This window comes from Genypterus blacodes, unplaced genomic scaffold (genome assembly GCF_046128005.1).
Source record: "Genypterus blacodes isolate CSIRO-AG114 ecotype Tasmania unplaced genomic scaffold, CSIRO-AGI_Gbla_v1 ptg000093l_1, whole genome shotgun sequence".
Taxonomy (NCBI): domain Eukaryota; kingdom Metazoa; phylum Chordata; class Actinopteri; order Ophidiiformes; family Ophidiidae; genus Genypterus; species Genypterus blacodes.
The window spans coordinates 6,290-19,086 of NW_027466897.1; the positions used below are offsets into that span (position 1 = coordinate 6,290).

The following is a 12,797-nucleotide window of genomic DNA, read 5'->3' on the forward strand; positions in this document are numbered from 1 at the left end:
GGTCTTTATGCATAAGTAAAGGTGGTAACAACAGCGAGCTAATCAGCGATGTGCAGCGTGTTCTCCCACGGGATGCAGAGTAATTATTAATGAGCAGGAGCATGCGAGGCAACTTTGGTAATGTGCTTTTAGTGCCGCGGATGGGGGAGCAGAGCACAGAGACATAACTTCACCACATAATGAACCCAGAGAGAGGGACGGTGGAAGCAAAGGGAATGCAGAGGGGAATAAATGGAACAAAATAAAAAGCAGTTAAAAGACTAAAAAGAGCCAGAGAAGAGAAAGATTATAGAAACCACAACTCGAATGACTGCGATGAACTGTGACTTCAAACAGCAGCTTTGGCTTGAGACTGTTGAATATTTTTCCATCTTCACAGAGGTTCCCTCATCCTCGCCCAGCGAATCATCTCTCCTGATCATGAAATATACGGAAGGATAACGACATCAGAGGAAGCCTGTGAAGAAACCCTGTAGTACAAGTTGGAGGTGTGGACCTCAAATGTACTGAGAGGAGGTGTTGCTGCTCTGCGTTCTCTGTGTGTGTGTGTGTGTGTGTGCCAGTGGGCCTCAGATGATGAGCTGTTTCGTGATCTTACCATTTGCTCAATGTGGATGTAATTGTACACCGTGTGGTTCTGCCATCACTGCGGTGCTCTGAACTTCAAAAGCTCTGTGCGGTGGCCGGCCTGACTCGAGTTTGATGCAAACCCTCTGCTGGACTCGCAATACCTGCACTCCCTCTCTCTAGCTCCCTCTCTCTCTCTCCCCCTCTCTCTCTCTGAAGGGCTCTGTAATTATTTTACTTTTTTATGACTCTTCTATCGCTCCAGATATTGCTGCACATGTAAGTACCAAACGCCGTACGTATGTTTGGATGCAGTTGTCATGGCACCAGAGCTGTAATTTTGATAATGCACACTGAGCAATCACGTTCATGTAAGTGCAGGGAATATGCAGTAAACGCATAATGTCAGGGAAGTAGTTCAACTGCATTTCGCTCACTGCTCTCAGTCTTTCCCTGCATTCAGAAATGTCCTATAATTTATTACTCTACCCCCTCCAAGGCCAAACAAGCCCAGACTAAATTTGTCTCAGTTTAACTATAAACTGTCAGAAAGAGAAAGAAAAGATGACAAGGGACACAACATGTTGCTGGATCTTTTCTCTGTAACTACTAAAGATACTGTGTGTTAAAGCTGTTTGCATGCTTCAGAAAAAGCTTCATCTCAGCCACAACATTACTGGTTGTTTCATGTTTTCGGGACATAATTGCCACTCTATAGCAATTCCATTTATGTGGCTCTCATCCAAGCAATTTATAGTACTGTAGTCCATGGGATCGTTACCCATATCCAGACCAAATTGCTCTGGTTTGAATTTTCCGTAGACCTGCTCAGCACTCCTCGGGGTTGGAGCCAGTAAGGGGCAGGATACACACCCTGGACTGATCGCCAGACTATTGAAACTGCTTTGATAGTCTATGGTTTGATTGAGATGGCCGCATTACATTTGAACAAAGAAGACACAAACATCTCAAAGCATCTGATGAGGAACAGCTTCTGTACTACAGCACAGACGGCTATAGAGTGAGTGTGTGTTCACTCTGCCTTATAGTGACACTAGTTTACAAAACGCCTGTCATCAGCTATTGGAGCAGAGATCCGTCACAGGAGTCACACAGACATCTATGGAATGCACACGCTACACACATGCAGCGTCATGCCCAATGAGCAAACATCCTCTGCAGTGGATCCAGATTCGGTCTCATCATGAGATCCCCCTCTATTGTGTGTGACATTCAGATGAAAATACAGATTTCCGATATGAATATTTCAGCAGTCTGCGAATTTGCCTTTCAGACATGCATTGCATTATTGAGGGAGGGCTGCTTGCAGTTTGAAGAATGTCACGGGTGATTCTCATTGACGTGGGAGATTAAAGAAAGAAGTGTCCTCTGTGTGTCCTGGGTCCACATCCAAGCCTGACCAAGCAAATACCTCAACCACTCTCAGCGTTTATTAAACACTAATCCACCCAAAACAAACCACTTCATAAACCTGCAGCTCTCCCCGTAGAGAAGCATAATCTATTCCATCTTAAATGATCGTGACAACATTGATGCACACTTGATGACAACACATCATGGGTTTTATTGATTATATTGGCTGAAGTAGTTAGAATCCCTCTCAGCATGTTTAAACAGCTGTGTGTCTGAATCAGCAGCACAGCAGACTGGAGGACTGATCTGTTCTGATCTCTTGCAGGGTCTAGCAGGATGTTGATGTCATTAGACATTTGATACAATTTATGGATTTATCTCATTGTAGGGAGGGAAAGCTACAGTGACGTTATTCTGTATACTGTCCAAATTCGCCCCCTAGTGTACAGAAAGGGTAGACGTTACAGCTCGGTTGGTGACTGAGCATTTTTAGAGTTGTACATATTGCTGTTCTCAAGCACCCTCGACATGTTTACGCCTACAGCTACAAGATAACAACTTCTTCTTCAGTTATCTCAAAATCTGTTTATTTATTTGTCATCATGTAACATTTTGGCTGATCAAAACTCAATGTAAGAGATGAGAGTAGTAATAGTTTATAGATCAATAGGTTTAAGTCAATAGCTTGCTCTGTGTTCATCATTAACCAGGCTCTGGCATGTGTTTGTATAAATGAGTAACCACTGGGAGTTCTATTGAACTACAGTCAGAGTGCAAATATAAGCACAGCACTTCAGAAACTCCTCTTCTAAATCTGCATAATTTATATCAAATGAATAAGTCCAGTACTTTCTCTTTGGGAGCCTCAAGTATGATGTCATAATCAGGTTGGAGCTAAGGGAGAAGGATTTTGTCGACACTGTTCTCGTTTAGGGAGATTTTTATTTCTTTTACAGTTCACACAAGCATTAAAAATGTACAGTTTATGTTGAAACAAAGTTCAGGAATGTTTTCAGATATGAAGTGAGCGTAAACCTCCGCTCCTGTCTTCCGAAGTCCCCCGGGCTGGGAGGCAACGTCAGGTCGCGTATCACAGAGGAGAGAGTGTGGCAGCAGAGAGTAAAGTTCAGCAGCTCTGTAGAGCCGCCGCACCACTTCACTCATATCAAAGTGACGTGGCTGCCAGCTCGGGCCTCAGCAGACGCTCTGACCCTGCCCCACCGCGCCCCCTTGACCTTTACCCCAGAGGTACCCTAGAGTCTGTTCTGCTGGTTGCTATGGTGTTTTGAGGGGACACGCAGATGGGGAGGGCCACGCCTAGGAAGACGTCTCAGCGGTCAAGGGAGCGTTTCTGGATGGCTTCAGCCACCACGGTGCGTAGATGAGAGATGACAGATCGAGGGTCGTCGCTGCCAATCACAGCGCTGCCTGACACGATCATGTTGGCCCCTGCCTGGAGAAACCCAAATACACACAAACACACTTGAACTCAGTGTATCATGGAGGCGTTTTGTAGGCTGATGTGTGTGTTTGTGCACCTTACCTCAGCACACCTGTGGATGGTGTCAGGGCCAACGCCTCCATCTACTTCAATGTCCAACGAGGGAAATTGGCTCCTCAGCCAGCTCACCTGCATCAAACCCACAACCAATCAATCCCCAGGTCAACACCTGATCACACATTATTTTCCACTTCTGTGCTTATCTGCTGCTGCTTCTTGTATAATGTCTCAGTGTCTGTCAATGACGTCAAAATTGGTTCTCACACACACTTGCAGGGCTTAGAGACGGGGGCGTGTGAGGGGTTAAGCAAACTTGCTGAGTTGGCAGCTCATTGTGATGACCAGGGATCACCGTGATCTTGTCTCCCATAGGTTAAGGTAAATATGTCAATCAGGCAGAGGGAATGTTTTCTTACTTTCCTCGTGTGTATTAGGCTGTTTGCAGTGTTTTGTGATGAACTGGTTGCTCTGCTGCTCACACATGTGTGGGCTCAATGTTTGCCTTGGATCCCTAACCTGGATTCTGCCGTAGGGGATTTATTCTTCGGACTCTCTGCTTTGACACTTGGCCCGGCGTCAGTCTCTGACTCCCCTGAGAGATATCAGCCTTCTGAAACCTGGTTACAGTTATGGAGCTGAGATAATTAAGCTATCCTGCGGAGCTAATTTAGTAATCTCTGTAGTAAAATATGAATAAAAAGTAGCAAAATAATAGAGGCTGGCTTTATCTGCTTGGAAAATGGGATGTGGATTTATTTCATTTCATGAAGCAGCTCTGTTCTGGGGTTTTTAATTGGAACAAAGGACGGCAGCTCAGCCTCACAGAGAGTCGCACACACACACTCACACACAGCGCTCTGTTGGACCCTAATGCCTGAATACTTAGCTGGAACAGTCAGTAGTGTTTTGTAAACTTTATTTTGTTTAACCAGTATGTTTGTGCCATCTGATCTGGTAAACATCATTAGTGCATACATTCTTAAATAAAACTCTGTAAGGAGATCTGGACAAGTTAAATATTTTATTCTAATTGAAGGTAAGACTTACCACTAGGTAGCTCATGAATCAAGTGAAATAAAGTTTCCAGTCAAGGGAAGATAATATGTGTGTGTTTATGTTTGGCTATAGAAACTATGAGTATTGTGTTGAAACTTTATATTTTTATAAAGCTAGAAAATGTAAGTCCACAGCATCACTGCAAATCTGAGTCATGGTGTTTTCATGTATCATTGTGACTGCTGCCCCCTAGTGGTGTGAACGATTAATTGATTATCGATTGATATGCTAGGAAATCGCATATCTGATTCAAATGTACAGTGCTTCTACTTTATGTTGTGTTCCTGTGACCCCACACACACACACACTCCTCACCTTGGGCATCATGTCCTCCATAAACTTCTGTCCTCCAAATCCGGGCTCAACAGTCATGACCAGAGCCATGTCGATCTGGTTGGCCCAGGGTGCGAGCTCTTCAACTGTAGTACCAGGCTTTATGGCCAAACCCACCTACACACACAGCATCACACACAGTGTTAAGCCTAAATCAGCACGATCAACACCAGTCTTTGGTTTACTGTGGTTGTGAAGTAAGAGTTGGATTAAGTGATATACTAACAAAAGCAAGATTTTCCCAATTAAAATATTGGAATACTATCACCGTAATTAAAGAGGCACTATCACAAGCAGGTCACCTCTCTCCTGTCAACTCTCCTGACAATTAAGTGCCCCGTAAATGCAACAACAATCAATCAATGTACACTGTGATTATGCAATGGTACGTCAATACACTCAAGCCTGCAGATGACCTATTAGTAAACAAATCGATGTACACATTCTGCACGTGCATTAGGCATCAAGGACTCGTGAATATACTGGATACAAACTATGACTCCCCTGCATGTGTACGTCCTAATCTTTTGGCCTTCTTTGACCTCAAACCAGACGCAAATGGAGCCCTAGGTAAACAAAGTGTCCAGAGTCTTCCTCACCTTCATGCCGCTCTCTCTGATCTCCTTGATGAGGTTTCCAGGGTTGGTGCTGGTCTCTATGTGGAACGTGTACTGGTTGGCTCCTGCTGCAGCCATGGGCTTCACCCACTGCTCCGGCCGAGACACCATCATGTGCATGTCTGCGTTAATAAACAATCAGAGTCGTGACGCTGCAGCTCATCATCATCATCACACTCATACACACTGAAAACCGTGATATGTGTTATTATCTCACCGAAAAATGGATCTTGACCGATTGACTTCCTTAGACACTCCACCATTGGATGTCCAAATGTGATGTTAGGAACAAAATGCCTTCAAAAATGGGAGAAAAACAATCATTGAACGCTCTGCTTACATTGTGGGGAAACTCTTACACAACAGCAACGAGGAAGTTGTCAAAAAAAATATCTAACGCATTGTTGTTGTGTGCAGGAGGGCGGAGAAATATTCAGCCAAAACTAAGCATAAATTGAATTCTACACATTAACACAAGATAAACAAGATTACAAGTCACACGCGTGCACATTAGCTTAGCCTGATAGCTCTGATGCTTAACTTCCAGTCACTTTGCTGGCCAACTTCTTGACTTAAGCCTGTTAGCTTAGCGGACTCCCAGGTTCGGCGTGTCGTAGCAGACTGACCCGTCCATGACGTCCAGGTGCAGGTAGTCCGCCCCGCACTCCATCATCCTGACACACTCGCGACCCAGGCAGGCCAGGTCGCTGCTCAGGATGGAGGGTCCGATTTTCGCCATGTACGACATGTTGCTGCGGCGGTTTGCTGCCTCTGTGCAGACACAAGCTCACCTACGATGCACCGTAGAATGACACTTCCGTTACAGCCTTCAAAATAAAATCGTTTTGGAAGAAATGTTGCGCTGCGAAATGCCCGATTTCTTGCCCCAGCCGTACGATTGCTACCTTCCACTGTGTGCTCGCCAGACACAGAACCCGCAAAGGCTTTCAGAACTTTTCGGTAAATAAAGTGGTTTTCTGTGTCGTGTACGTATGTTTCGTTCCTCTGCTTATTTATTTATGAAGCCTCAGTTGGGGCTTTACACTTCCGCTTTAAAAACAAATACGACAATGGCAGCTACTTGACACTAGATGGCGTTGAGCACAAACAGGTAAATAAAGTCGTTTACAAAATTGCTTCAAATTAAATCTGAGCTATAAAACTGCAATTCTACACGGATTTAATAATATAAAAAAGTAGTATTTTGTGAAAAGTGATAATAGAGCTGTATAGGACCTTATTGCTCTGTTTGGTAAAACTGTTATAGACACTTAGTGAGGCAATGGTTAAGGTAATGCTTGGAGTCGTGTAAAAGGCTTAAGTTGACAATTAATGGCGGTTTCTTACGTTAAATGAAGCCAGTGTGTTTTAATGTGTCGTCTCTATATCCTGTTCTGTCTGCCACCTTTCCACCACTTAAATTATAGGCTGTAATCAGTGCAAAGCCGGCGTGATTACATGCAAAGTTTACAGATTTCAAACCGTTGGTGCCAACACCCATTCACTAATTAAGGATAAGTGCGGGCTGTGGAACATTTGGTTGTATTCAAGCTGGATGGTTGGTGAACACATTGGCAAAAGGAGAGAAGACATAAACTTTCATAAGTCTGACAAAGGAAAGTATTCAAAACATGTCCTGTATCCCGTCATATCAAGAATATGGGATAACCTGGAAATGGTCGCTTGATGACATTTGATTACACAAGTGAAGATACTTTTACACAACAAACAACGTAATGTCCTGAGGAATGAGAGATGAAACATGAAGCTCTCACAGTGTGGTCTCGTAAAGATACAAACTTTAAACAGCTCACAATTTTAGTATAGAGTTACAGCTTTTCTTGTTTGGTTTATTTTCCTTGTCATCTTAATCCTCTTGGACACTCTCCATCCATTTTCCAATGGTTTGAGATGCATGTGTAAGTTATATTGTATTATGAGAAGCAGAATGTTTCATGCTTTAAAAATGGAAACAGCACTCTGCCCAGGCTCGACCCACTTAGGCCCGCTTTCATTCAACCCCTTGTGCCTAAACAAAATCTGACATTTATGAGTTTCGCTTGCGCCTTGCATTACTGTAGCAATGATAGAAATATTGACGACGCTGTGCGCCTTAGCAGACAGTAAGATAACACGTTTTATCTGTGTGTATGTGTTGGAGTAAGCTGTACGCTCAGAGGAGAGGCAGTAAAAATGCCAATGTCATTTTATGGACCTGCGCCAAAGCTGCAAGTTAGAGGGTCTGAGTTTTATGGGTCTCTGCATGCACATATCGGTCCTTGATGTTACCCCGCTGGAGAAAGAGTCTGTCTAATTCCTGAAAGCAGGGCTAATAGATGAGAGTTGTGAACGAGGAGGGAATCATCGCAGCTGCTGAAATGTGTTTGACAGGAATCTTTATGAATAAGAAAGCTGCAACAACATTTTGCAGCATTTATCTTCTATTACATCAGGGATCGTTCCTGTTATTGTGAATCAGACACATTCTTCACCTTTACAGTTAATGGTTCTAACACAAAGCACACTGTTCTTTGCCTTTATGTCTCCATACAGACACCTTTTTTTTTTGCTTTGGCTGCTTTCAGCTCAGGAATGTTAAGTTTAGCATCGCTTGTGCTTATTTCCAAGATACTGTCAAAATTTTACATCTATTCTGACACAAAATATGTGATGTGATCCTGCCAAAGAACACAACTCACATTCACAGACTCTTCTTCAGCCTGAATGTGCACGATGCTCTTAACAAGCTTTTAAATTGGAGACAATATGTTTGTAATATTACACGATTGTTAATCACAATGACGTTTTTAAAGTCCTGCGGTTGTGCAAAACTGTATTTTTCCCTTAATTATAGATTGAGCCTTTAATTGCACCAGTCTGTAGTTGCTCTCCACACTATGAGACAGAGACGTTGGGCGAATCCCTCCTCAGAATTAAACTGTAAGACTCACAGATTTGATAGTGATGAATGAGACCTGAAAGTGTGTGTGTGTGTGTGTGTGCTTATTTTCCTGCTGCACGGCTTGTAAATATACTGTAATCAGCTTTTTAATTAAGGATTTTATATTACATGCGTTCCTGCGTATCAGCCATCTGTGGAGTCCATTTACAAAAGTCTTTTCAGCAGCAGATTGTGGAAACGGCGCCCTGATGCTGATATAATTGAAAGTCTTTGTCATTTTTACAACAAAAGGCGAAAGGAATGTGGCGGCGCTGCAAATTAAAGTACCTGATTAATTTTGAATGAAAATTAGTTGTTTTTTTACATTTTGCCGTTCCCACAGGTTTCCGAGCCTCTCTCAGGGGTTTGGCACTTCCTCTGCCCTCCCAGCTCGGCTCCTGGAGGATTACACTTTGCCTTTACAGGTGGCTAATGAATGGCTCGACAATAGCGTGCATGTCTGAACACGTTTAACTTTCGACACGCGTCATTTACTGTTACTAATAATCCCATTCGTTCGGCAAATCAATTTCCAAGCTCGGCGTCGGTGAAGTAACTGAAATGGCTCGACTGCATAACAACCTCCAACTGCAGCATGTTGATTGCATATAGGAACAAAGTCCTGTGTGTGTGTGTGTGTGTGTGTGTGTGTGTGTTAAGTGCTCCTCAAGATGTGTACATTTGCATTCAGCAGTATGTGGGCCACAGCCTTGGATAAATTGGGTTCCTGTGACCCTTAACCTCTACAATAGAAGGCAGGAACAGTGGCTGTGCTGTGGTTGATTTTTAAAGGACTTGGTGCAGCTCCAAACTTTTCATGTATTATCTCGGTCGAAACTTCCTCCTAAACTTCCCGCCTGCAGTTGACTCTAGCCTCCTGAGCAAACAGGCAGAGATAAACCCGGGCTCCTGCTGACGGCTGGAAGGAGTGTGTGGAGCGTTTGTGCTCGCGGCCTCTCCCTTCCTGGGCTTTATGTCACCGTGATCGGGGCCCACTGGTGTAAAGGAAAGGGTGGGATAGGATGGGATGGAATGGGACGGTCCACGGTCCCAATCATGGTTGTTTTCCTGAGTGTGTGGGCGCTCATCAGGGAGTGTGTTGTGCTTTCGCTGGGATGTTCAAAAGGGAAACAACTTTTATTGCAAATAAGCTATGTTAGTATTTGATGGCGGGATATCCGTGTCAGACGGGGAGGAGGATTAGGAGCGTGCACGCAGAGGGGATTGTCTCTGTATCCTGTCAAGCTACGTTATAGGTTTGATGTGTCGGGATCTAATCAGACAGACATGAAACGTACAGCAGGAGAGACAAAGAGCTGGAAGGAAACTTTCCTGTGCAAGGCGCCAAACTTCTACTCCAAAGTGTCGCTCAACTTGACTACATCATTACATTTCTCTACCTTATAGTACTACAAGGTTCTATCTGCCCCCCAAGATGAAGCGCTGAACTCATTTGTGACCTAAATGCCTGACGGAACCTTTTAATACTGAGGTCAGCGTTTGTCAGGACTCTCTGGATTTTGCCGATCCCTTCAAATCCTACAAAAAGCCTCTGAAGCAGTTTATCAGATGAAACTGAGCGATGGAAACCAGGAACACTGAAGCTGTGGCGTGTAACACTACAGTTTATACGCATCGCCATGACGTAAGTGATAGATTAAGTGGGAAATTGTCAAAATAGTCCGTATGTCATCATTAGGCCAAAGTGTTCTGGTTCCTTGATGTTCCCTTACATTAGATAAAATCAAAGTCGTGTCATGGTGAATCATCCTACAGCGTGACCTGATGACCTCTGCAGACTTCAGAAGGCTGAAGATGATGAACTCCCTCTGGGCTCTTTCACCGGCCATAACTTACTGCTTTATGAGGAAGATTCCATCATTAGAAAAGGCCAAAAGTGTGAGAGCAGAAGAGCTGGTGATGAAGAGAAGGATGAGTCCAAAGACAACTATTTACACACATAAATAAAGTGTTTCATAGTCTTGATGTAATACCACTTTATTCCCCGTTTCTCCTGTTTCTCTTGTTTCTGACGGCACAGCAGGTCAATTCTTTATGGAACTCCATAAAAAGCAAAACCACCTGAACTTTATTTAAAGACGTTTGGCAGCCAGGGAACATTGGAAAGCACAGCAGGGCGACATTTTTCATATTTTCCTTCGCAGCGTGTGTTCTCAGATCACAGAGGGCTTTATGAAAGGGGGAAATTCAACTCTCGTAAAATTGCTTTCATAGATCAGCCTGCAACTGAGAGATGTATGGCTTTTTACATCGAGACAAAGAAGAAATTACAGCAGCATTTATTCACTTTAACTGTGTTTTGCTTCAAACTGGTGTAATAGTGTATTTGCATGGAACGAAATCTGGCAATTCCTATGCAGAATTAACACACACACACACACACAAATACACACTATTGTTAGACAGGCATGTAATCACAGCGAGCTCCTCCGCTGCCAGGGCCCCCATGCTGAACGTTACTCAGCTGTCGTGTAGGAAACTCTTTGGCACAAAGCGTTCATCAGCTTTACAGAGAAGAAATTTGTTGTGAAAAGAAGTGAGAGAAATTATCACTATCACATGATCTAAGTGGGCGTACGGGACCCCTTGGCTCCATCTGCCGCTTGGAACAGCTGTGAGACCCGCTGTGCGGCGAAGAGCAATATCAACAAATTCCCTGCGATCCAAGGCCCTGGGTTAAGAGCCATTTAGGGAGATCGTCTCAAAAACAAGCACACAGATGCACTCCCAGGGACAAAAGTTTGAGGATGTGCTGCTGTACACGTGAATGAACACGCAAACACAACACACAAACACACACTAACTCTCTCTTCCTGTCCCAGAGGTCAAACTGTGTCCTGACGGGCCTTTAGCAGCACAACGCTCAGGGGAAAACAGTGACAGACAAACTATCAGAGACCAACAGTTAAGAGACGTTAAATCACGATACAGATCGAGCGAACATCTGCTCCGATACGAACGTCCCACCTTGTTACAATATAGCCAAGATCAAACGAATACCGGGGCGTCGCTCGGGGTTGATGAACGTGACCGAAGGCGACGTTTGTTCATAAAGCTTCAAAACCGCCGGAGTCAACGGCCTCTGATTCATTATGGCTCTTGAGGTGAAACTTTTTCCTGTGCGTGACTTGAAAGCGCGAGCAGGTTTGATGCGAGACGTTCGCTGACGAGCAGCTGGTTCTGGTTTTCACTCCGAAGAGAGTTTCACTTCTCACACACCTTATCCATCTGCTGGGCTGTGGCAAGGGTGTGAGCGAGAGAGAGAGAGAGCAAGTGTGTGTTTGCAGATGCAAGACGTTAACGTTGTTGCGGCTGCAGTTGATGATGCAGAATTCCGTTCAGGAATACAAATCATCGATGCTGAATGGGTTGAGCCCCTTTCAAATCAGATGCTGATGGTTTCATTGCCGAATAAATATTGCGCAACAACCTCACAGGGTGAAATGAGGCAAATTTCGCAATCGGTAGTGACCTCAGCGGGATGTGATGTGTTTGTCATCGGTTGCCGGGCACGGCAGCTGGGAAAAGTGCTGATGCTTTCATCGTGAGCACAAAAGTTCAGGGGTCAGATCCCATTCGTTTGGTTCTCATTCTTAGATATGCAGGTAATTGCAGAGTGTAGCGAGAGGTGCGTGGGGCGCAGGTTAACACCGCAAGATAAACGGCAAACCTCCTCATGAAATAACTCTCGGAATGCACTGATTGTCGCAAATTTACGACGCTTAGCTCCGCACGGCTTTCTTCTTCGCCGTAATCTCCTCTCTTCTTCTTCTTGTTGGCAGGCAAACGGGAGCGTAGCATTTATCAGGGGTGTTTGAAGGTTCCATTAGGGACGGCCTGGGCCAAGGCTTCCAAAGACACATCCCACCGCCCAATTAACCTCACACAGAGAATGGACAGAAGTGTGATGGGTTACTGCACTCAGGAGACACACAGACTTAAGAGAGCACTTTGCTCCGACCATCCCAGTGTTTTCATTTGGCCTTTAGATCTCCTTTGAGGTTTATTCCTGTTCTCTTATCCCGCTGGTTGGCAGCATAAAGGCTAATATTGACTTTACTGACGTGTTTGTGTTGATGTATGGGAACGCTTCGGGCTGTGGGCCGACTCGTAGTGGCTTTCTGAAGAAGCCGGGCAGACGGCCAAGTGAGCACAGTAGCTAATAATGGACGGAGGTGTTCATTAGCTGAGAGAGGCACAAGTATGAGTGCAGGTAGGAGCCACAGGGGTTTGGATTGAGTGTGTGTACGATCCAGACACAAGCAAGGATTGTAGAGCGGCGATGTTCTCCACAGGGGTGGGGGGGAACTTTGCAACATAAATAGTTTCCTAGATGACTGAATTCCTGCAGCCTGAGTTGTGCGTCAGGGAGCAGCTGGAGCAGTAG

General features: G+C 44.5%; 1 protein-coding gene across 1 annotated transcript; it reads right to left on the reverse strand.

Annotated features, from left to right (window-relative positions):
- Positions 1 to 2,863: 2,863 nt before the first annotated feature.
- On the reverse strand, positions 2,864 to 6,266 carry rpe (ribulose-5-phosphate-3-epimerase). The gene is made up of 6 exons (XM_076159223.1): positions 6,075 to 6,266; positions 5,666 to 5,745; positions 5,431 to 5,570; positions 4,814 to 4,948; positions 3,485 to 3,571; positions 2,864 to 3,394 (listed from the first exon to the last, which is right to left on the reverse strand). Exons 1-6 carry the CDS (start codon positions 6,194 to 6,196, stop codon positions 3,272 to 3,274), a joined length of 687 nt encoding a protein of 228 aa, XP_076015338.1. The 5' UTR covers positions 6,197 to 6,266; the 3' UTR covers positions 2,864 to 3,271.
- Between the last annotated feature and the right edge of the window lie 6,531 nt (positions 6,267 to 12,797).